Here is a 22,214-nt window from a genome sequence, read left to right on the forward strand (position 1 = left end):
ACCCACTTTCCAGTTAGTCTCAAAGCCATTCAAGTCATTCTCCAGATCATTCAAGTTGTTTTTGAAGGATTCCAGTTATTTTTTAAGCATTCAAGTCATTCTTAAGGTCATTCAATTCAGCCTTAAGTTCATCAAAGTCATTCTAAGTCATTTACTTTTTATTTATTTAAGTCATTTAAGCGCATTTTTCGGTCATTTTAGTTTATCTTTAAGAATTTCATGTCAATCCTACATTCACGCATTCATTCATTACACGAAAGCATGCGACTAATGGCTATCGGCCTTGTTCATGATAAAGCTAGAACCCAGAATTAGATGGAATCGAGCAATTCCATCGACAGCAGTCAACGCTAGACCCAAAGTGGGTTTCGATGCACTGCATCTCATCAGTGATGTGCTCCGACATAGGCGCGAACCCAGTTCGTCGCACGTATGAAATGTGCATATGGGCTACGGCGCAATCTATTGGCTATGCCTCGATTTTAATTTATATTCTCATCCAGTTCTACATTCTACTATGTGACAAGTAACGCGTCTTATACAACTAAGATAGTTACTGCTGATATGCAGGCGGGAGATACACGAACATTAACTGAAATTAGCCGACCCCACCCGTTATCGATGCAATTGCTCGATTCCGTCTAATTCTAGGTTCTAGCTTAATCATGAAAAAGTGTATGTGAACGGGTATATATATATATATATATATATATATATATATATATATATATATATATATATATATATATAATTATAAAACTCAAATGACCTTGTAACGATTTATGTAACCCACTTTCCGGTTTATGACATCCGGTTGCGCATGCGCGCATGACCTGCGCACTGAAATATTAACGTTATTATTTCGAAAATATTATTTAATATGGGAAGAGTGGGGTTTAAAATAACTTAAACGTAGTACAGAAATTAACGATGTAAAAAAAAGCATCAAAATTTGAATTTAACTATAATAAGTATTATGGTATCTGTTCAGTGCATATTTACCTATAAGTATGGCCAACCACTTATAATTCAGTAACTGTAATTATTTTTTTCAAAAATAATCAATTATAATAATCAGAACGACTCATAGACATCTATCTATATTCTTTTTTTCATTTTAATATACTTTCATAGAAAGGTTTCTGTTATGTCAGAAAAAAACTATTTTCTTTACATCACAAGTGTCACGCTCATACATGAATTCCATAGCTAATATAACATACTGACCCAACGGGTCACAGGTAGTCTAGTATATATATACAACTTTATATTTATACTCTTAAAAAGAGTGTCGGTATTCATAAGATGTCATGCGATCTAAGCGCATGTACGCGTCTATTCCGTCATAATAAAGTGGCCTTTCACGACTACAAAGCAAAATGCATATAAACATATTTGATCGGAAGCTACTTTCAAAATGCCGGAAGTTAGCTGGATCGTGTAAAATAGTAACATTTTAAGTTTGTTGTAAAGAGGAAATGGTGGTGGTGTTGGTGGTAACGTAATTAAAAATCAAAACCTATTGTTCAACGTAAGGAGGGGTATCGATACTTCGCTTTTGACGGGAAATGACAGGTGATATAATCACTTAGTGAAGGTAATTCTATTCCAACACCTGCCGGATGCTGAGCGCGGTGAAGCTGAGATTCATCCTAACAATCGCTATTAATATACATAATTCATTAAAGGGTTTTTAGCTTAAGTAAAAAACAAAACAAAAAAAAACATCTACTTCCACTACACACATACACACATAGATACGCGTGTATTTGGACAAATAATCTCATGAACTATTAATTACCCTGTCAGAAATTATTCATGAATCATTAGTCTTTTTATATATGTCTAATGTAGTGATATGATTTTATGTGTACACAGACATATACATACATATATATTTCTGATATATTTCTAATGCAGTGATATGGTGTTATATATATATATATATATATATATATATATATATATATATATATATATATATATATATATATCCTATTTATAGTATTTCGAATTTTATTGGGTTTATATAATTGATAATTCGGTAACCGTTCATATACAAATAAATTTTAAGTCTGCATGGGATGACTGAAATTGTAAGATTCAAAATTACCATATTTTGTAATTGAGCATTCATATATTGTTTTACCAAAATCAAGACATCAAAGAATGGATTGATAGCAACAAGTAGTGTATTTCATCGTTCGTTACAATTGTTTCAAGACCATTCGTTTGAAATTTTCACAAGAACAGCATCTCATCAGACGTTTAAAAAACACTTTTACAATGAACAATATGGAATCCAATCCCCTTTTAAGGAAATTTATGAGAAAATATTTTACCTACATCTCTTCCTTCCAAGGTTTTTTTAAAGATTTTTATATTTACTTATTTATATATATATATATATATATATATATATATATATATATATATATATATATATATATATATATATATATATATATATATGGCATGTTTCACTAAATACAATAGACGTTTTTTGTTGTTTTCTTTTTGTCTATTAATTCTATTTTCAATCCTTCCCAACTTCCGAATAACAGTCTTCACTTCTGGCGGGAACTGGTTGGTGTAATCGCCATATTTATCATAAGTCCGAGTAATTTCCAATCATTCAGGATTCATCGTCAGGGATTGATTAATCTAACTGGTTTTTAGCAATTTATAAAGTTTTTTTTCTCTCTCTCTTGATTGGTAAATTATTTTAATTCAAAATTATAAATCAAAAATCAAAAGGAAAACAAACAAAATCAATAGATTGTACGATCGTTTCGGAAACGATGTTTTTATTGAAATAGATAATATGTAATGAACAATAATTGGATAAAAAGATTTTTTAAACAAAGTCTTCTCATGTGCGGGGGGGGGGTGTTAAAGACACCAAAATAAACCTAGCATTTTTTGTAGTTAGGCAGATATTCCTTTTTTTCGCCCGCTTTTAAAGCTTGTCATTGTTTCAGTCCATCTATTCCTTGGCATGTTGTTAAATGTTTTGCATAGGACTGTTTTCGATAAGTATCGATAATCGATAATTGAAATAATTCGATTAAAGGACGAACAGACGATTTTGACCAAAATTGATGGCTTATACAGCCGACCATTACAAGTGCGTTTGGAAAGTTTTATCACCGCACAAGCAATAAAGCTCGACATATAAAAATCAATAGTAGGTTCTTTGATATGACAGGGGCGCGTTCGAAATAAAGTTTTCTGTTAAACATAATTGCACCATGATAGTTGACATTTTTATTTTAAACTTAAATTCAAGCCATTATCGCCGCACAAGCAGCAAGGACAGGCATATAGAATCAACAGTAGGGACGTCTTTGAATTGAATGTTTCTATTTAAAGCACAATTGAAACGTGATACTTGAATTTTGCATTTTAAACTTTAATTCATGCAATTATATATATAAAAATAATTTTATAAAATCAACAGTCGGTTCCCCACAAGGCAATTTAGATTACAATGTATCGTTGACTAATTCACTGCGATAGGCACGTGAAGCTATAACTATAGCACACAATCAATCGATTAATAATATTAATTACCAATCCTCGTCTCCAAAATTCAGAATCAGAATACATTTTCTCCAATTCTAAACAATATCAAAAGACACTTCTTCAGTAATAATTTCTATCAGATGAAACAAACAAAAAGCAAACTGTTCATATTTAGCTTCATGAAGATGTAACTAAAATGTAACTAAAATGTAACTAAAAATGCCATCCTGTTATATAACGGAACCCTACGTTAGCAAACTAGCGGTTACAGCTAGTACATAGATTTGGATTTGCGTCCCGGTTTTCATTGTTTTAATTTGAAAATTATTGAGTTTAAAAAAAAAAAAAAAACTTGAATACAGCCATAGCTGAGTGATAGGAAAAGGACCATGTGTCACCTCAGAAGGATAAATGGACACCTGCGATGCTGAGCTCAACTCGGTAGAACGAGAGTTGGGAAGACTTATGACGAGATCATGTTTCTGAACGAGATTGGAAAGAGAACTTGAGTAAGAGTGTCTCGAGAAATCTACGAGAGCAAATGGATACGAGGAACCCGTCGTGGTTTATAGCAGTAAGCTAAAGAACCCCCCCCCCATAGATGTAAAGCCAGCGAAAAAAATTGACGATGCGTTTCTGAACCGATGCCTGAAGCATAATAAAAAAACAACTATATAAATAGAAAACACAAGAGACTTGCGTCCATTATTTCGTGTATGAAAGGATTTCTTTTCGAGAGAAAATAGATAGGAGGAACCACAAGCGTAGCTAAGGGGTCGGAGGGGGGCGGTCCGCCCCGGGTAACAGCCATAGAGGGGTGACAAAATCCTCCCCCCGCTCAAAAAAAAAAGAATTCTGCCAGGCTAAGGTGCGAAAATAGTCGGAAATAGAATTTATTTATTATATATTATGTGATTTTAAAGTTTTAGTTTAAAAATAAATATTTTTTTTAGAATATTACAAAATCTTAAATAAAATTAATTAGTCATTGAAAAATCTTTTTGCCGATTTTTATTGAAAACTCTAAACCCTGTACTTTTGAAATCATTTGATGCCATTCATTTCATTTTTTAACTGCAAAAAATATTTTTAAAAAGGATTATATATATATATATATATATATATATATATATATATATATATATATATATACTTCATTTACTCACATATATACGAAAGTATAGATTTATGCGTAAACTCTTTCGTATTTACTTCAAAAGTGTTCAATACGTAGGTAGAGCTAGTCAGTAAGTTATAAAATATATATGGCGATTAAGCTACACTGAATATTCCGCGTTTTATCCACTCTAGGATTCTTCAGGCTTATGCGCGAATTTTATGGTTGTTTGTCGTTTTTATATACGCATCTTTGATTGAAATTTTAGTTAACCAATCAGCTTTCTAGTATCCACCGCGCCCTTCCTATCAGCCAATGAGCATGCACTTATCGGACCTGTTCCTTTGTGTGTACTCTATTTAGCCTGGATATCTAGTTTCTTGATCTGTTTTAAATCTAGGTTAGTGTTTTTTATGTTAGTTTATATATAAATATATATATATGTACATACATATATGCACACATATATATATACATATATAAACATATATATATGTGTGGCCGTTTATGTGTATTCATGTTTATTTAGTTTATTTATTTGTTTATTTTCTATTGCTTTTGTTAGTTTTAAAACTATTTTGTATCGCTATCCTAGAGTAAATTTTATCTTGTGAACACAGTTGTTTGCTATTTCTCTTCTATAGGTTAATAGATGTTGGGGTTCTTTAAAGTACAGGATAGCAAATTTTTCATGAAGGCATAATATACATGGGTCGTCTAGGTCCCTACACTTGTAGCTTGTCTTATTATTTTCCATTCGACTAGTTTATTCATTTCATTGTTTTTGTTTTATTTTTCATTTCATGGTTTTGTTTTAGTAATTAATTATACAGAGAAAGGTCGATGAAATTCAAGTTTTACGGTATCTTTTGTTTATTAGAATGCTACAGTCTAGTTGAATAAAAAATGCTTATTTCATTTCATTAATGACATATTCCTAACAAGTACAGATTAGTTAACAATTAAAACACGTTTATTATTAGTTGTTGCTGTCCGCAGTTGAGTAGGGTTTTTTTTCTTGCTAGTCTGTACAGTCGACTTGCTAATTTCGTCTCTCTAAGATTTGCGATCGTAGATGGCTTACTCGCTGCGTGACGGATAAATTGTACTACTTTTGCTGTCAGTTGTTTGCCAAAGATGACAAGGCTACTGGAACATCTACTTACGTTACTAGTTTTGAAGCCTGGTGAAAGCTAAATCCAAAAATTATTGAGCATGAACAGTCTAAGGACCTTCTGTCGTGCTGGGAGAATTGGAAAACGCTGGCTTCACGACTCCAGCTGCAAAAACTATCGATGCAGCGCACATTTTCCTTATGGAAAAAGAGAAAAGGACGTTCAGAGACATTCTGCATAGAGTTTTAGACGTGATACTTTTTCTTGCACGACAGAACCTGGCATTTAAATGCTATCGCGAGAATACGTCCTCATTATACACAAGTAACTTCTTGAAACTTGTCGAATTGTTATTTCACTATGATGCTGTGTTAAATGAGCATCTGTTGAGCCTCCAGCAAAGCACAGTCAGGCAATATGTTCATACATATCGCCTGAAACACAGAACGAGTTTATTTCTTTTTTAGCAAAACATGTGATTGGAAAACTCGTTGCTGACATCAAGAATGCAATGTACTTTGGTATACTTTTTCATAGCACACCAGACGTTTCGTATGCAGATCAAATGTCAACAGGAATTAGATATGTATATATCAGGGATGATGCAGTTAAAATGCGTGTCATTCCTGGGATTTTTACATTTGAAAGGTAAAACAGCTACTGCATGGACTTACGATATCCTCGAGAAATTAGAAAACGAAGGACTAGATATTAAGTTTTATCGCGGTCAAGGGTACAATAATGCTGCAAGCATTGCCGGAATCCACGGTGATGTCCAAAAAAAAGATCAAGGACATTAATCCAAGGACCATTTTTGTACGTTGTTCTAATCATTCTTTTAACCTTTGTGGGAAATATTCGTTTGCTAACAGTCCCTCTCGTGTAACATTTTTTGGCAGTTTGGAGGCACTGTGCACTTTTTCGCTCTGTCAACCCATCGCTTGGACGTGTTAGTAAAGTACACAGGTCTTAAAGTGAAGAAATTATCCACAACTTGCTGGAGTGCACATGCTGATGCAGTGAAACCGGTGAAACAGAAGTTTAACCAGTTTGTGAAAGCTATTGAATCTCTGTGTGATGTCGAAGAAAACGACGAAACAAGAGACGTTGCGCACAATCTGTTACCAGCTATATGCGACTTTTCTTTCATTGCTTTCTTGTTATTCTGGAATGGCGTTTTACAAGAAATAAATGTAGCTCAGAAGTACATACAAATTCCAGGTATTACGCTGGACATGATTGCTACCAAACTAAGGGCTCTCAGTGTCTTTTTGGAAGAGCAGCATATGAATGTTGTTGACAATGCCGTCCAGCAAGCACTTTCAAAATGTGAAAAACTTGATATCTCTACAGAGAGGAGAATGAGAAGAAAGAATAGAATGTCAAGAGAGGAGGCAAGAGATGTTGGATTATCATTGCAGTAGGAGACTAAGAAAAGAAAGAGTGTCTGAACCGTTTCCATATCGAGTTGAATAACAGAGTACAGGCAGTGAATGTCATTTTGTTGACATTTTCTGCCAGATAATATTATTTGTGCCGGCGAAGAAGGGATACAGTTGTCTGTTGCCAAGCTCACGGCTGTGTATGATGAGCTATCTAATGAAGACCTTTGTGTGGAAAGTCCACGTTTAAGGCGACACCTACAAGCAGCGGAAATAAACTTGGAGGAAGCTAAGCACTGGACTGTACTGCAATTCCTACTGTTTATTATAAAGTGGGACTTTGTTGAATCGTTGCACTATCTTATGCTAGCTCTAAAATCTCTTCTGATAATATGTTTCTGTGGCATCGCGTGAGAGAAGTTTCCCAAAATCAAACTTATAAAAAATTACCTCCGGTCAACCATGAGTCAGTCGAAATTGTCGGATCTGGTTATCCTGTCTATTGAAAATGAACTTTCAAAACAAATAGATTTTGACAATGTCATTGACGAGTTTGGCACAAAGAAAACAAGAAAACATTCATTATATGATAATATTGAACGTATATTCTTTTGTGAATTGCTATGTTTTGAATTTAAGTGTTCGGAAAGTAGAACATTTCTTCTAAAGTTCAAAGTACGATGGGGTGTAGCGTTTTATGTAATGTTACGATATTTATGTAATCTTACGATATTTATGTAATGTTACAATATTTATGTAATGATACAATATTTATGTAATGTTACTATATTTATGTAATATTACAATATTTATGTAATGTTACAATATTCATGTAATGTTACGATATTTATGTAATGTTACAATATATATGTAATGTTACGATATTTATGTAATGTTACGATATTTATGTGATGCTACTATATTTATGTAATGTTACAATATTTATGTAATGTTACTATATTTATGAAATGTTACAATATATAGGTAATGTTACAATATTTATGTAATGTTACGATATTTATGTAATGTTACAATATTTATGTAATGTTACTATATTATGTAATGTTACAATATTTATGTAATGTTACGATATTTATGTAATGTTACAATATTTATGTAATGTTACGATATTTATGTAATGTTACGATATTTATGTAATGTTACAATATTTATGTGATGCTACAATATTTATGTAATGTTATAATATTTATGTAATGTTACAATATTTATGTAATGTTACAATATTTATGTAATGTTACGATATTTATGTAATGTTACAATATTTATGTAATGTTACGATATTTCTGTAATGTTACGATATTTATGTAATGTTACAATATGTATGTAATGTTACGATATTTAATAAAAAATATTTATTGGGATTTATTTTGTCCCCGCTTTGTAACACCCTGTTCTATTTATTTTTTGTTTTTGTTTTATATAAATACAACTACAAAACAGTTAAATGGTAAACAGCAAAACAAAATAAAAAAAATACAATCAGCAAAAGTTCAGCTAGAATTCGTCACTGCAAACTTTCTCTCTCAACTTCCAGCACATGTTCCCTCAACTGCCTCTGCCAACAGGCATTTTATTAGAAAACTGACCCCATTCCATTTGCATACGTGTGCAGTGGAAGATGAGATCTCGTGAGATTCCACGAGACTACACTTTATAAATTCATGGCTGCCATCTTTAATTTGTCTTTCTCAGATCCCATCCGAAGGTAGGTTGTATAGCCGCATAATACACATACACAGACGAGCGCTTTCTTCTTTGATTATTACATTCAACTCTACACTCCCCACTGGTCTCCAGACCACACATATGGCATGGAGGACGTGGTCGTTTGTTGCAGGCACTCCTACAAAGGGGGATTGGCTAGACTACTTCATCTTCATTGGAGCTCTCAGAAGAGGTGTCGGAACCATTGGCATCAGCGTTAGGGCGTACAGTCATACCATCAGGCTGGACTTCTTCATTCTCATCGGAGCTCTCAGAATGAGTGCTGGAACTATCGACGTCAGTGTTGGGGTTTGCAGTTGTACCATCACAGGGAATAAGTCGGATCCACAGGTCACCGTTGGATGATTCACGATTACAGCTACTCGCCAACTGGTTCGTATTTAGGGAAGGCTAGATATCCTTCACATGGCGTGGAGTACGATCGACTGATAATGCCAGTGATCGGCCCTCTTTGAAAGCTGTTGGTGAATCGATTATTGGGCGGCTTCACCCAGACAGTGTCCCGTAACTCATACGGCCCTCGGGTTTCCTGCAGATCAGGCAGACGGGCGTCAATGTCCTTGATGCACACTCAATAGGAATGGATAGCATTTGTGGGTACGCTTGCAGCAGTCATGCCATCCTTTGGTGTTGCATTATATCTATAGACCACCTCTGTGATCGTGCATTGTTTTCTTATCGCGATCCTCTTCACGCTTCGATGGCACCGCTTTGCTAAGCCATTGCCACTCGGTACATATGCACATCTGCGTCTGAGCTGGATCCCCACTTATCTACGAAACGTCTGAACTCCTCACTGCAGAAGGCTGTCATTGTTTATGAGGATCTATTCAAGCGGCCTCTTTTCGGATGACAGTGGAGGAATCCTGTCTTATTAAAAGGCGCCAGATCGCGAACCTTGTCGGTCCACAATCGATCAGGGCGAGGAAGTGCTGGCTACCGTAGCGGGTTATGTCCATACCCAGTCGGCTCCAAGTCGCGTCTACTCACAGCTGAGCTTTCCGCCATCTGGCCGGGGCGGGGTCGATTGACTGGTATGTTTGGCACTCCTTGACTACCGCTTTCACTGCACTTTTCGACACCGACGGATTGGACAACTGCACAAAATAACATGTCTGTCTCACTCCGGGGTGTCCACTGAGGTGGTGTATCTTCCTGATTTCATCCACCACTTCAGGCAGCACATAATGGTACTGGCTCGGCTTTCTTCTTCATGGTGCCATACCATCTCTGTGGCACTCGAGTGAGCCTATCAGCAAGGTTGCAATTTGAAGTGACCAGTACCGCATCCACAGACAGGTTGTACTCTGTTACCAGATTTTTCACGGTCTCCAACCTCCGTCTGATCAGTATCTCGCTGGCTGCCTTAGTGCGCACTCTGGTCTTACCTGTCAGTGTGTCTGATATCCAGTGGTACACGCATAGCTAATCCGTGTGCATGCGTAATTTTCTGACTTTCCACTGGAGTGCCATGTTATATTGGGTTTTATTTGTAACGTATGTTTTTGACTACTATTTTTTATATGCGAGATACCAGATTCAATATCATTAAAGTCTTTTTAAAATGATTTCTATCTTCTAACAATTTTCTGTTCATTGTCGTAGAGTAAAAATTGTTTCGTTTTTTAATTTTGTTAAAACATATCTTCTGATTTTTTAACACTAGACATTAAAAATTGTTTCGTTTTTTAATTTTGTTAAAACATGTCTTCTGATTTTTTAACACTAGACATTAAAAATTGTTTCGTTTTTTAATTTTGTTAAAACATGTCTTCTGATTTTTTAACACTAGACATTAAAAATTGTTTCGTTTTTTAATTTTGTTAAAACATGTCTTCTGATTTTTTAACACTAGACATTAAAAATTGTTTCGTTTTTTAATTTTGTTAAAACATGTCTTCTGATTTTTTAACACTAGACATTAAAAATTGTTTCGTTTTTTAATTTTGTTAAAACATGTATTCTGATTTTTGAATACTAGACATTAAAAATTGTTCGCAATGAGATCTGCTAATTTAAATCCTATTGCAGTGTTTATTGACCATAAATTGCGAAATCATTTTTGTCGGTTTTAAACCAAACAAACAGACAATGTAACTAATAAAGGTAATATTTTTATATAAGACAATACCAGCCAAATAAGAATTGCTCAATATATTAGATAGAGAAAAATAAAATTCATAGTTTTCAATATTTAAATTTCATTCAGAAAAATACAATTTTTTAGAACAAAAATGTATTATTCGAACAAAGTAATTACCTTAATCCATGGATTTTCGATAACTTCCCTCTGAGGATATGACCATACATCGAAAATCCATGGATTAAAGAAATTACTTTGAATTGTATTTTTTGTTAAAATAATATTTTTTGTTTGGAAAAATTATATTTTTCTGAACGAAATTTAAATATAAAAAACCATAAATTTTACATATTTTTTAATAGACTTATAACATCCACCATTTGACAAAGGGGCCTCCCCGAAATATGGATTATTTTCACACACAGTAGACCTAGTCAAGTATGCATATTGATACTTAACACAATTGAATATGTGTGTGTATGCATATTGATTTGCAAGTTGTCACTTGTTTTCGTCTTTCTTCCTCAACACCGACTACATTCCATTCCTCACATTGTGATAGCCTTCTAAATCTCTTCGATAAATCTATCTCAGGCAATGCTTCAAGCAAACTACATCTTATATATATTTGTGTGTGTGTGTGAGTGTGTGTGTGTTAGTGTGTGTGTGTGTGTGTGTATGTGTGTGAGAGAGAGAGACAGAGAGAGAGACCTAGAAAAAGACATAATAAAAGCCAAAAATCTTTACACGATCTGTAAGAATCGCAGCTCCTGTCTCACCACAATTGGGTGTGTGGTGGTCGGGTTCGGGTTAAACCAACAATGCTGTCAGCACTTCTACATCAGAACGGCACAAGTAATTTTCATTTAGATTTATTTCCACTCTTGTAAAAGGATGGACGCAAATCTTGTACACTTTAAGCTTTTACGCTTTTAGCTTTTCTCCGTCTCTAACTATTCAACGATCAGTTATCTTGGGAATCAACCTGAGAAATCAACATAAACGTCTTCCACGATGCCTTGTTTGTTTTGTTCTCGTCACCAATGCAAGACGTGGCACAATGCCGGAAAGCAAAGATAGGCAGCGTCACCCCTCGAGGGTCCCTCGGCATTCTCTGGTAGGAACACCTCAGGCGAATTTTGCACTTGTATGGCCGAACGAGACTATACCTCACCCGACAAAGAAATATTTGGTACTGTCAAGATAGTCCTTACTCTGTTGGAGAGAATGCTAAGAACGGATCCTCGACAAGTATGAAATAGAATAATCACGTGGTGGCTGTAAACGACCACCGTTAACTGCGAAGAAATACTGTTAAAGTTTAAACATATATATGTGTGTGTGTGTGTGTGTGTGTGTGTGTGTGTGTGTGTGTGTGTGTGTGTGTGTGTGTGTGTGTGTGTGTGTGTGTGTGTGTGTGTGTGTGTGTGTGTGTGTGTGTGTGTGTGTGTGTGTGTTTAAATATATATTACCTTGTGACTAAGTTTTCAGACAACGTTTTACCTTTTTTATGTCTCCGTACGGTCGCACTGCAAGGAAGAGAAAAATGACGTGGTGCGGTCCTGCCATGAGATTTAATCTCGTGAATATAAAGACTTCGTCACTACTTTCATGCAACCATCGTCTATTTGTGTGGATGGTCATTATTTTGTAACCTACAGATAGAACCATGCGACTCCGTGTAAGAGTTGACTAAAGAGTAGCGGCAAATAAATCGGCCCGTTTTTACTTTAGTGTGGCAACTTATTTTTAGAGGTTTTTTTTTTAACATTTTTATTGTTCATTAATATTGTTAGTTTCCATTTTGAAACTAATAAAACATTTTTTGTTGTTTGATGAATAAAAACGATGGTCAAAACATATCTTTGTTAGAATCAAGTGTTGAAAAATGTCTAAAAATAAGTGAAGTTATCTCCCGTCATACGACAAGTTGTCATCTTAAAGTAAAAAAAAGTCCAATTAATGATTACTCTACACTTCCCATACGGCATAATTACGTTGACACACCAGTTGCCGTTAGATCACCGAAGTTAAGCAATGTCCGACCTGATTAGTACTTACTCCCTCTGCAAAATCAACAGGGACTGGATGATTACAGGAATGGTCTAATCTCTGTTGCTTTTGGGGCCTTTCTAACGTAAAAAGCAACAAAAGTTCCCTCTCTTTATCTTTCTTTTTCTCCCTCTCTCCCTCTCTCTCTCTATCTCTCTTTCACACACACACACACTATTCATCTTTCTCCTTCAATCTCCTCTCTCTCTCTCTCTCTCTCTCTCTCTCTATATATATATATATATATATATATATATATATATATATATGATTTCTATAATCTCAATTGTCCTCCATTTTAAATAAGCCTAAAATGTTCTGTGAATTGCTTGAATACAATGAGGACAACACACGGGGTACCAGCAACGGTAGCATAGCTTGTTATATACCCGCCTCAGACGACATACGTTATGCAACACAAACACCAAATCTCGATTTTCAACAAGATATCTAATTTGTAAATTCACTCTCATAAAAGCGAACAGTAAAATTCATTTAGTTATATATTAATCTAACTAAAATGTGCGCCTTATTACGCGACGTAATTTACTGAACAAAGAGAATGATACATGTATATGTCGATAAGAAAAGAAAATGATAGTTAAATAGCGTTTTCTAAGGAGAATGTACTGGGATTGATATGTTAATCAATGCTTGCATTATCTAAGCTTGTGTTTAATTAGGCGCTCTATTATGTGTTCTTGGCATTGGAAATATAAATCCCAGTTTAGAAAATAATTACTAAGTTTACTCGAGGAGTTCTTCTTTTGGCTTTACAAATAATCATATATTTATAAACAATCTAATCTCTCCCTATTCCCGCTCTTTCTCTCTCTCTCTCTCTCTCTCTCTCTCTTTCTTTCTTTCTCTCTCTCTTTCTCTCTCTCTTTCTTTTTTCCCTTCTCACCGTCTCTGTTAGTCTCTTCGGTTCGTATTTTTAAAACAAACAGTGCATCAGATATACGCCACCGTTTCTCTGTTTTCAATTTCGATTAGATATTTCTAAGTTTAATTAATCATTATCTGAGTTCCGATTGGCTGCAAGTGGATCATCTATCATAGAGCTCTTATGCCAGTACATGTAAATTTCATTCTCTATATCGCTTCTTCTGTACGCGAGCGTAATTGTCCGTTGACTTGTACTATAAAAAATCAATTCTAACACAACAATTTGTGTTTTACAAATTTCCCAACTAACAAAGCCTTTTTTGTTTAAATTTTTACGTGGTTTCAAGTCGTGTTCATTCATATTTTTACCAAAGCTGTCAGTTCCCCAATAAAATACTGAAATTTCATATTTAATTTTAATTCAGAGTGAATTTTTAGGCGCGTATAATTACAATCTGTCTTCCATATATATATATATATATATATATATATATATATATATATATATATGTTTTACTTTTTTTATTACCGTTTTATCTGTTTGGTTACATATGTTTCGGATGTTGGACCATGTTTACGATTCAACAGCCTCATCAGACCTTACAGAAATGGTTGTTAGTATTTGGAAGAAATGTTTTAGAAGAAATACGAGAAAAAAAGAGGGGGTAGGAGATAATGAGGGGGAGGGAGACGGGTATCGACAATATTTCAGTTTTGAAGGTTAAAATACATTAGATTGTATTATGTGTGTGGTAGTAGCAGATTCAGATAGGCGTGGGTGGAGATATATGGATATAGGGAGGGGAAGGTGGAGAGAGGATGGTAAAGAAAAGAGAGGTAAGGAGAGGAGGGGGAGGAATTTCAATTCTTAGGTTTTAAATTTTGACTGCTTTTTGCTTGTTCAGCCATGTATATGAAGTGGATGAGAGAGAGAGAGGGACAGAGAGAGAGAAAGAGAGGGAGAGAGAGAAAGGGTTTTGTAGGTGTCATGTGTTTTACAAGTACAAGGTTCCATTTAAAATTTTCGTAGTCGCTATAAGTTGACTTGTTCATTTCAGTTGACAATGAGTTGTTTTTAGGTAGTTAAGGATTAGTACATACGCTAACGCACGCGCAAATACGCATACATACATACACATGCATATGTACATTTCTACACATTTAACGATTCGTCTATCTAACCTCGCATTATTAACTACACCCATGTATTTACTTATTTATTTATTATTATTTATTTATCCTAAATTTACTTCATTTACTTGGTATAAATATACACTTGTCTGTGTATATATGTATATATATATATATATGTCTATATATGTCTGTATATTTATATTTTTATGAATATGTACATTTATGTAATTGTGTATACGTATATGTGGGTACATGTGTATGTATATATGTATGTATGTATGTATATGTACATCTACTTCTTACTGGAGATCTATATCTTCACGTATATGTATATATGTAGGTGTATATATATACACATATATATATACATATATATATGCGTCTATGTGTCTATGTATATATGTGAGTATATGTATAGACTTATGTGCATGTGCGTGTATGTCTGCATATAGATGCGGGTATGTCTGCACTATGTCTGCATATACGTTGTATATATATATATATATATATATATATGTGTGTGTGTGTGTGTGTATGTGCGTATGTGTCTGTATATGGATGTGTAGAAATGTTCATATGTATGTGTACGTATGCGTATTTTCGCGTGCGTTAGCGTATGTACTAATCCTTAACTACCTAAAAACAACTCATTGTCAACTGAAATGAACAAGTCAACTTATAGCGACTACGAAAATTTTAAATGGAACCTTGTACTTGTCAAACACATAACACCTACAAAACCCCTTTCTTTCTCTCTCTCTCTCTCTCTCTCTCTCTCTCTCTCTCTCTCTCTCTCTGTCTTTCTCTCTCTCCCTCTCTCTCTCATCTACTTCATATATATGGCTGAACAAGCAAAAAGCAGTCAAAATTTAAAACCTAAGAATTGAAACTCCTGCCCCCACCTCTACTTACCCCCTCTCTTTTTTCTTTACCATCTTCTCTCCACCTCCTACATCTATATATCTCCACCTACGCCTACCTGAATCTGCTACCCCCCACACACAATACAATCTAATGTATTTTAACCTTCAAAACTGAAATATTGTCGACACTCCTCTCCCTCCCCCTTATTATCTCCTACCCCCTCTTTTTTCTTGTATTTCTTCTAAAACACTTCTTCCAAATACTAACAACCATTTCTGTAAGGTCTGACGAGGCTGTTGAATCTTAAACATGGTCCAACATCCGAAACATATGTAACCAAACAGATAAAACGGTAATAAAAAAATAAAACACATATTTGCTCTGCAATAGTATTGAGCACTCTCTTCAGGTTTTTACTAATTACCAGTTTTACCATATATATATATATATATATATATATATATATATATATATATATATATACTAGCTGTACCCTGCCACGCGTTGCTGTGGCTCAATTTGGTGTAATGGAAAATTCTAATAAAAAGAGAAAATGCATGTTTCTTATATTCTTAGTACAGCAATCCACTTCAAAAAGTAAAAAAGTAAAAAAAAAAAGCGAAAATGAAAAAAAATGTTACTCTTGCAGAAATGGCTCCTGATCCTCGGGATTACCGTCAATCACGGCTTTGGCTCGACCAACAATCAGTGGATAAAGCTGAACGTAGCAAAAATGTTGAAACTCTAAATGTTTTTTTTCCTGTATACAAAAATGTGAGTTAGTAATTGATATTTGAGTGATGGAAGGAGGGTTACTATACACAGATTCGAAAAAGTCGTCAAAAACAAATAAATGAAAGGTAAGGTAATTTATATTTCTACCTAACTTGATAATTGTTTAGTGTTTTAATGTAATCTAAAATGTTTAATTGGCTCGAAAAACAGAAATGGTTGCAGACTCTGTTGATTAAGTTAAGTTTGGGAAAGTAAGTTGAAAACTAAAAACTATACAATACAGTGTCAAAAACCCACCGAATATATGTTACCATGACATAGGCTGACATAATCGGTGGGTTTGTAACAGTATTTTGTATAGTTTTTTTAGTTTTAACTCACTTTCTCAAACTTAACATAATCCACAGTGTCCGCCACCATTTGTATCTTTCAAATACACCGATAAACAATTTTTCGAGCCGACTAAACGTTACATTAAATGAAAAGGGTTTGTATTACTAAACACAGATACAAAGAAGTTGTCAAAAAATAAATATATAACAAATAAATGTTATCAAAGGCAAGAAAAGTAAATGTTCTACCTTACTGGATAAGATTGTAGTGTTTTTATGTAATGTATAATGTTTAATCGGTTCAAAAACATGCAGTGTTTATCGGTATAGTTGAAAAATACAAATGGCGGCAGACTGTATCAGACACATTAAGTTTGGGGAAATTTTGGGAAAATGAGTTTAAACTAAAAAACTATACAAAATACTGTTAGGAACTCACTCAATATATGTTACTGTGGCGTAGACTGACATATAATCAGTGGTTTTAAAATTTTGCTCGATACAGGTGACGACTTTTAAGAGTCCCTTTTAATGATTACCTGGTTTGAGGATATTTGTACAACTAAATGACAAATCTGCTCCGAAAATCCAGTATTATTTTACTTTAAGGCCCGTCTCATGTTCGTATATAACGAAATATTTTATTGTAGATTTCGGGGTACTAAGAACCAATCTGCAAACCGTTTCCGTCGCAAAAAGAAAGTTTTCATGATATGAAGAAATTACTTTTTCGAAAAGTGGGTGATCACTTTTCAATGTAAATTTAACTTAGAATAAGCACCCACTTTCTGACCACCTGAGAGAGGGGCATTTTTCTGTGTGTTTATTGGCTAAAAAGGTTTTTGTTTGATTTCTTTTGCATGGTAATAACCCCTGAACCCTGCGACTATTTTCCATTTCACAGCCGTAGCCTTCGTTTATGCTACGCGCAAGCATAAGCGAAAGCTGTTTAGCGAATAAACATGGGAAAAGTCCCACCCTCTCTCTCAGCTGGCTAGAAAGTGGGTGCTTATTTTAAGTTAAATTTACATGGAAAAGTGATCGCCTACTTTTCGAAAAAAACTATTTTTTTTACGACGGAAATCTACAAAAAAAATTTTTTGTTATATACGAAAATGGAATATTTTATCAAAAATCCGGGAGAAAATAGTTTTCAATAAAAACAGCAAATGAATTCGATAGAAAAAAATGGATGCTATTTTTTTAAATTTTTCTGTGTGTTTCTTGGCAAAAAAGTTTTTTTGTTTGATTTCTTTTGCATTTTGCAATTTAAACAGGTAATTTTAAAGGATTTTCCAAGGGTAAAAAGAAAGTCTCCCCCCAAAAAAAAAATTGAGTGATCATTTTACGTTAAATTATTATGGAAAAGTGATCCTCCACTTTTTTAAACTAACATTTCTTCATATCTTGGAAACTACTCGTTTGCCTTAATTATAAACGTTATTTTCGTTTTCAGCGACCCCGAACACCTATAAGAGTGGTAATTGTAAAGGAATTTTTGAGGGTGGAGTAATTCTTCATATTTACCCCCCACCCACCAATAAAATAAGAAATTAAGAATTAGACAAATTTATTTTAGGTAGGTTTCGCAAGGAAAGATTTTAAAAATAAAAAAATAAGATAAACAAATGATGCTAAGTGGGTGCTTATTTTAAGTTAAATTTACATGGAAAAGTGATCGCCTACTTTTCGAAAAAGTAATTTCTTCATATCATAAAAACTATTTTTTTTACGACGGAAATGGTTTGCAGATTCGTTTTCAGCACACCGAAATCTACAAAAACTTTTTTTTGTTATATCCAAACGTGAGACGCACGCATGGAAAATTTTATCAAACATCCGGGAGAAAATAGTGGGTTTGTATTATTGTACACATAGATTCGAAAAAGTTGTCAAAAAACAAATATATAACAAATAAATGTTATCAAAGGCAAGATAAATTACTTTTCTACCAAACTGGATATATTTTTCGTGTTTTTATTCAATGTAACATATTTATTCAGCTCGAAAAACATACAGTGTTTACCGATGTATTGGAAAATTCAAGATGGCGTCTGATTCTCTCTTTAACACGGTAAGTTTGGGAAAAGGTGTTATAAATAAAAATAACTATACGAAATACTATTAAAAACTTGCCGAATATATGTCAACCTATGTCACGGTAACATATATTGAGCGAGTTTTTAACAGTATTTTATCTGGGTTTTTATTTATAAGACCTTTTCTCAAACTTACCGTGTTAAAGAGAGAATCAGACGCCATCTTGAATTTTCCAATACATCGGTAAACACTGTATGTTTTTCGAGCTGAATAAACATGTTACATTGAATAAAAACACGAAAAACATATCCAGTTTGGTAGAAAAGTAACTTATCTTGCTTTTGATAACATTTATTTGTTATATATTTGTTCTTTTTTACAACTTTTTCGAATCTATGTGTACAGTAATACAAACCCGCTAGTGCACTTACCGGACCGCGCTATTTTTTAAATCGTATTTCCAAGTTTAATTAAAGTTTTATATGTTTTTTTATTCAATTGTAAGGTTAAAGTACAATATATATATATATATATATATATATATATATATATATATATATATATATATATATATATATATAATTTAAAAAAATAGTTTTTTTTTTACCCATCTATTAATTAAAAAGTTAACTGTTGTAATTCGAAAGTCGTTCACGTGTTGTGCACATGAAAGGCTAATTTCTACCGGAAATGGCGAATAGTCCCGCAGTTACGAAAAATATTTTTATTTTATTAAATATATTTTTATAATTTGCGATCTTAATGATAAAACTTTAATTAAACGTGCAAATGCGATTTAAAAAAATAGCGGAGATCACTCTCTGCATCAGCACCGAAAGTACAGAATAGTTAGAAAACATCCTCCCTCCCCATGTTATGAATGGCTTTCTAAATAATGTTAATGATTCAGTACTGTTCCTTGTCTGCTTTAAGTTTAACTTTTGTTTAATAAATTGTTAGGTGAAAGTCCAGAATAGTTACAAAACACCCCTATCCCCATGTTAAGAATGGCTTTCTAAATAATAACGTCATTATTTCAGCGGGGTAGCTTCTCTGCATAAGTACCATGTTTTGTTTTTAAATTGTTAGGTGAAAGGACAGAATAGTTACAAAATACCATCCCCATGTTAAGAATGTATTTCTAAATAACATTATTTCAGCACGGTATTTTCTATGCATACGTACTATCTATTTTTGTTTATTAAATTGTTAGGTGAAAGTATAGAATAGATGCAAAAATCCCTCCCCATGTTAAGAATAGCTTTCTAAATAACGGTATTATTTCAGCACGGGGCCTTCTCTGCATAAGTACTATCTTTTGTTTATTAAATTGTTAGGTGAAAATATAAAATAGTTACAGAACACTCTCCCTTTCCCATGTTAAGAATGGCTTTCGTAATAGCGTTATTTCAGCACGGTACCTTCTCTGCATAAGTACCATATTTTGTTTATTAAATTGTTAGGTGAAAGTACAGTACTCATGCAGAGAGTGGTCCGTGTTGTAATAATAACGTTAATATTTAAAAAGCCATTCTTAACATGGGGAGGGGAGGGTGTATTTTAACCTTACAATTGAATAAAAAACATTGTAATTAAACCTGGAAATACGATTTTAAAAAATAGCGCGGACAAAAAAAACGGGTTTGTATTACTGTACACATAGAGTCGAAAAAGTTGTCAAAAAACAAATATATAACAAATAAATGTAATCAAAGGCAAGATAAATAACTTTTCTACTAAACTGGATATATTTTTCGTGTTTTTATTCAATGTAACATATTTATTCAGCTCGAAAAACATACAGTGTTTACCGATGTATTGGAAAATTCAAGATGGCGTCTGATTCTCTCTTTAACACGGTAAGTTTGGGAAAAGGTGTTATAAATAAAAAAAACTATACAAAATACTATTAAAAACCCGCCGAATATATGTCAACCTTTGTCACGGTAACGTATATTGAGCGAGTTTTTAACAGTATTTTATCTGGGTTTTTATTCATAACACCTTTTCCCAAACTTACCGTGTTAAAGAGAGAATCAGACGCCATCTTGAATTTTCCAATACATCGGTAAACACTGTATGTTTTTCGAGCTGAATAAATATGTTACATTGAATAAAAACACGAAAAATATAAATCACATCCCCCCAACCAATTAGAGTGGTCGGTGTTCTGTAGTAGCGTATCTGGATATTTACAAAAAAAAAATATTTAGGTTTGGCTATAAATTCCTAAACTCATTTCACCCTAAATAATTTAAGTGACTGAAATAGGAATCTAATTGAATCTTTAATTTCCTGAATAGTATGCGAGAATTCATTTTTCTTCGAGTTATATCGAATTCATTAATACGGACTTTAGGGGCTTTTTTCGTAATGTTACTGTAAAAATTATTTTTTATTGTTACAAATTACGATGCTTTAAAAAAAGCAAAAATAAATTCTTGTGTTTTTTATTTACTACTGAAAACCATAACTTTAGTAAAGTTATTTTTTGTTTAAACAAAATAAAACATTTTCACTAAGAGTTAAGTAAAAATAATTAGTTCATTATATTCTGCGATCATTATTTGAAAAATACTGCAATTTTCATTAAAATTCGTTAATTTCCTGATTTTTGGTGAATTTTTAAGTAAAGGGAGGAGTCAAAATGTGTATACACTTTGAGCGTCGGCATTCATTTTGTGTTTTTTTAGTGATGCAATGTTGTCAACTGAGATTTAAAAAAAACCGCGAGATCAGGAGAATCCTAGAATAAAAAAATTATAAATATAGTATATTCAATATATAAAATGTTCCGTGTTTTCTCACTATATGTTTCTGGAATTATATTGAAGCGGTTAGCTCCCCAGAAGGCTTACATATTTTATCAGCTAGTTTTGCCTGTTTTAAGAGAGGGTATTATTTTTTTTTGCAGGAAACAAATCATAAACTCTAACTCTTTATAATAAAAGTTAAATTGTAATATACTGCAAATTAAACATAACAATAATGGTGCAACAAATTTTGAAATTAGAAAAATAAAAAACAAAAAGACTTTGTTTTAACATAGCAAGCGACAAACTTTTTTTTGCCTTATATAATAAAGAAAAGATGTGTAAATTAAAAAATTTGGAAGATAAACAAATGAAATATGTTTTTTTGTTTTTTTTTACTTATCGAGTTAACAGAAAATGAAATCTTTCGTCAATTCGTGGCTGTGAA

At 33.3% G+C, this 22,214-nt stretch overlaps 1 protein-coding gene across 1 annotated transcript in view; it reads left to right on the forward strand.

Moving 5' to 3' along the window:
- Positions 1-7,181, forward strand: part of LOC145242771 (uncharacterized) — a 28,497-nt gene extending 21,316 nt beyond the window's left edge. The window contains exon 2 of the mRNA XM_080105909.1: positions 6,630-7,181. Within this exon, the coding sequence (XP_079962035.1) occupies positions 6,630-7,181 (552 nt within the window). The remainder of the gene's footprint in view (positions 1-6,629) is intronic.
- The last annotated feature ends 15,033 nt before the right edge of the window (positions 7,182-22,214 follow it).

The sequence above is a fragment of the Euprymna scolopes genome, chromosome 21 (genome assembly GCF_053919585.1).
Source record: "Euprymna scolopes isolate OS-2025 chromosome 21, ASM5391958v1, whole genome shotgun sequence".
NCBI classification, from domain to species: domain Eukaryota; kingdom Metazoa; phylum Mollusca; class Cephalopoda; order Sepiida; family Sepiolidae; genus Euprymna; species Euprymna scolopes.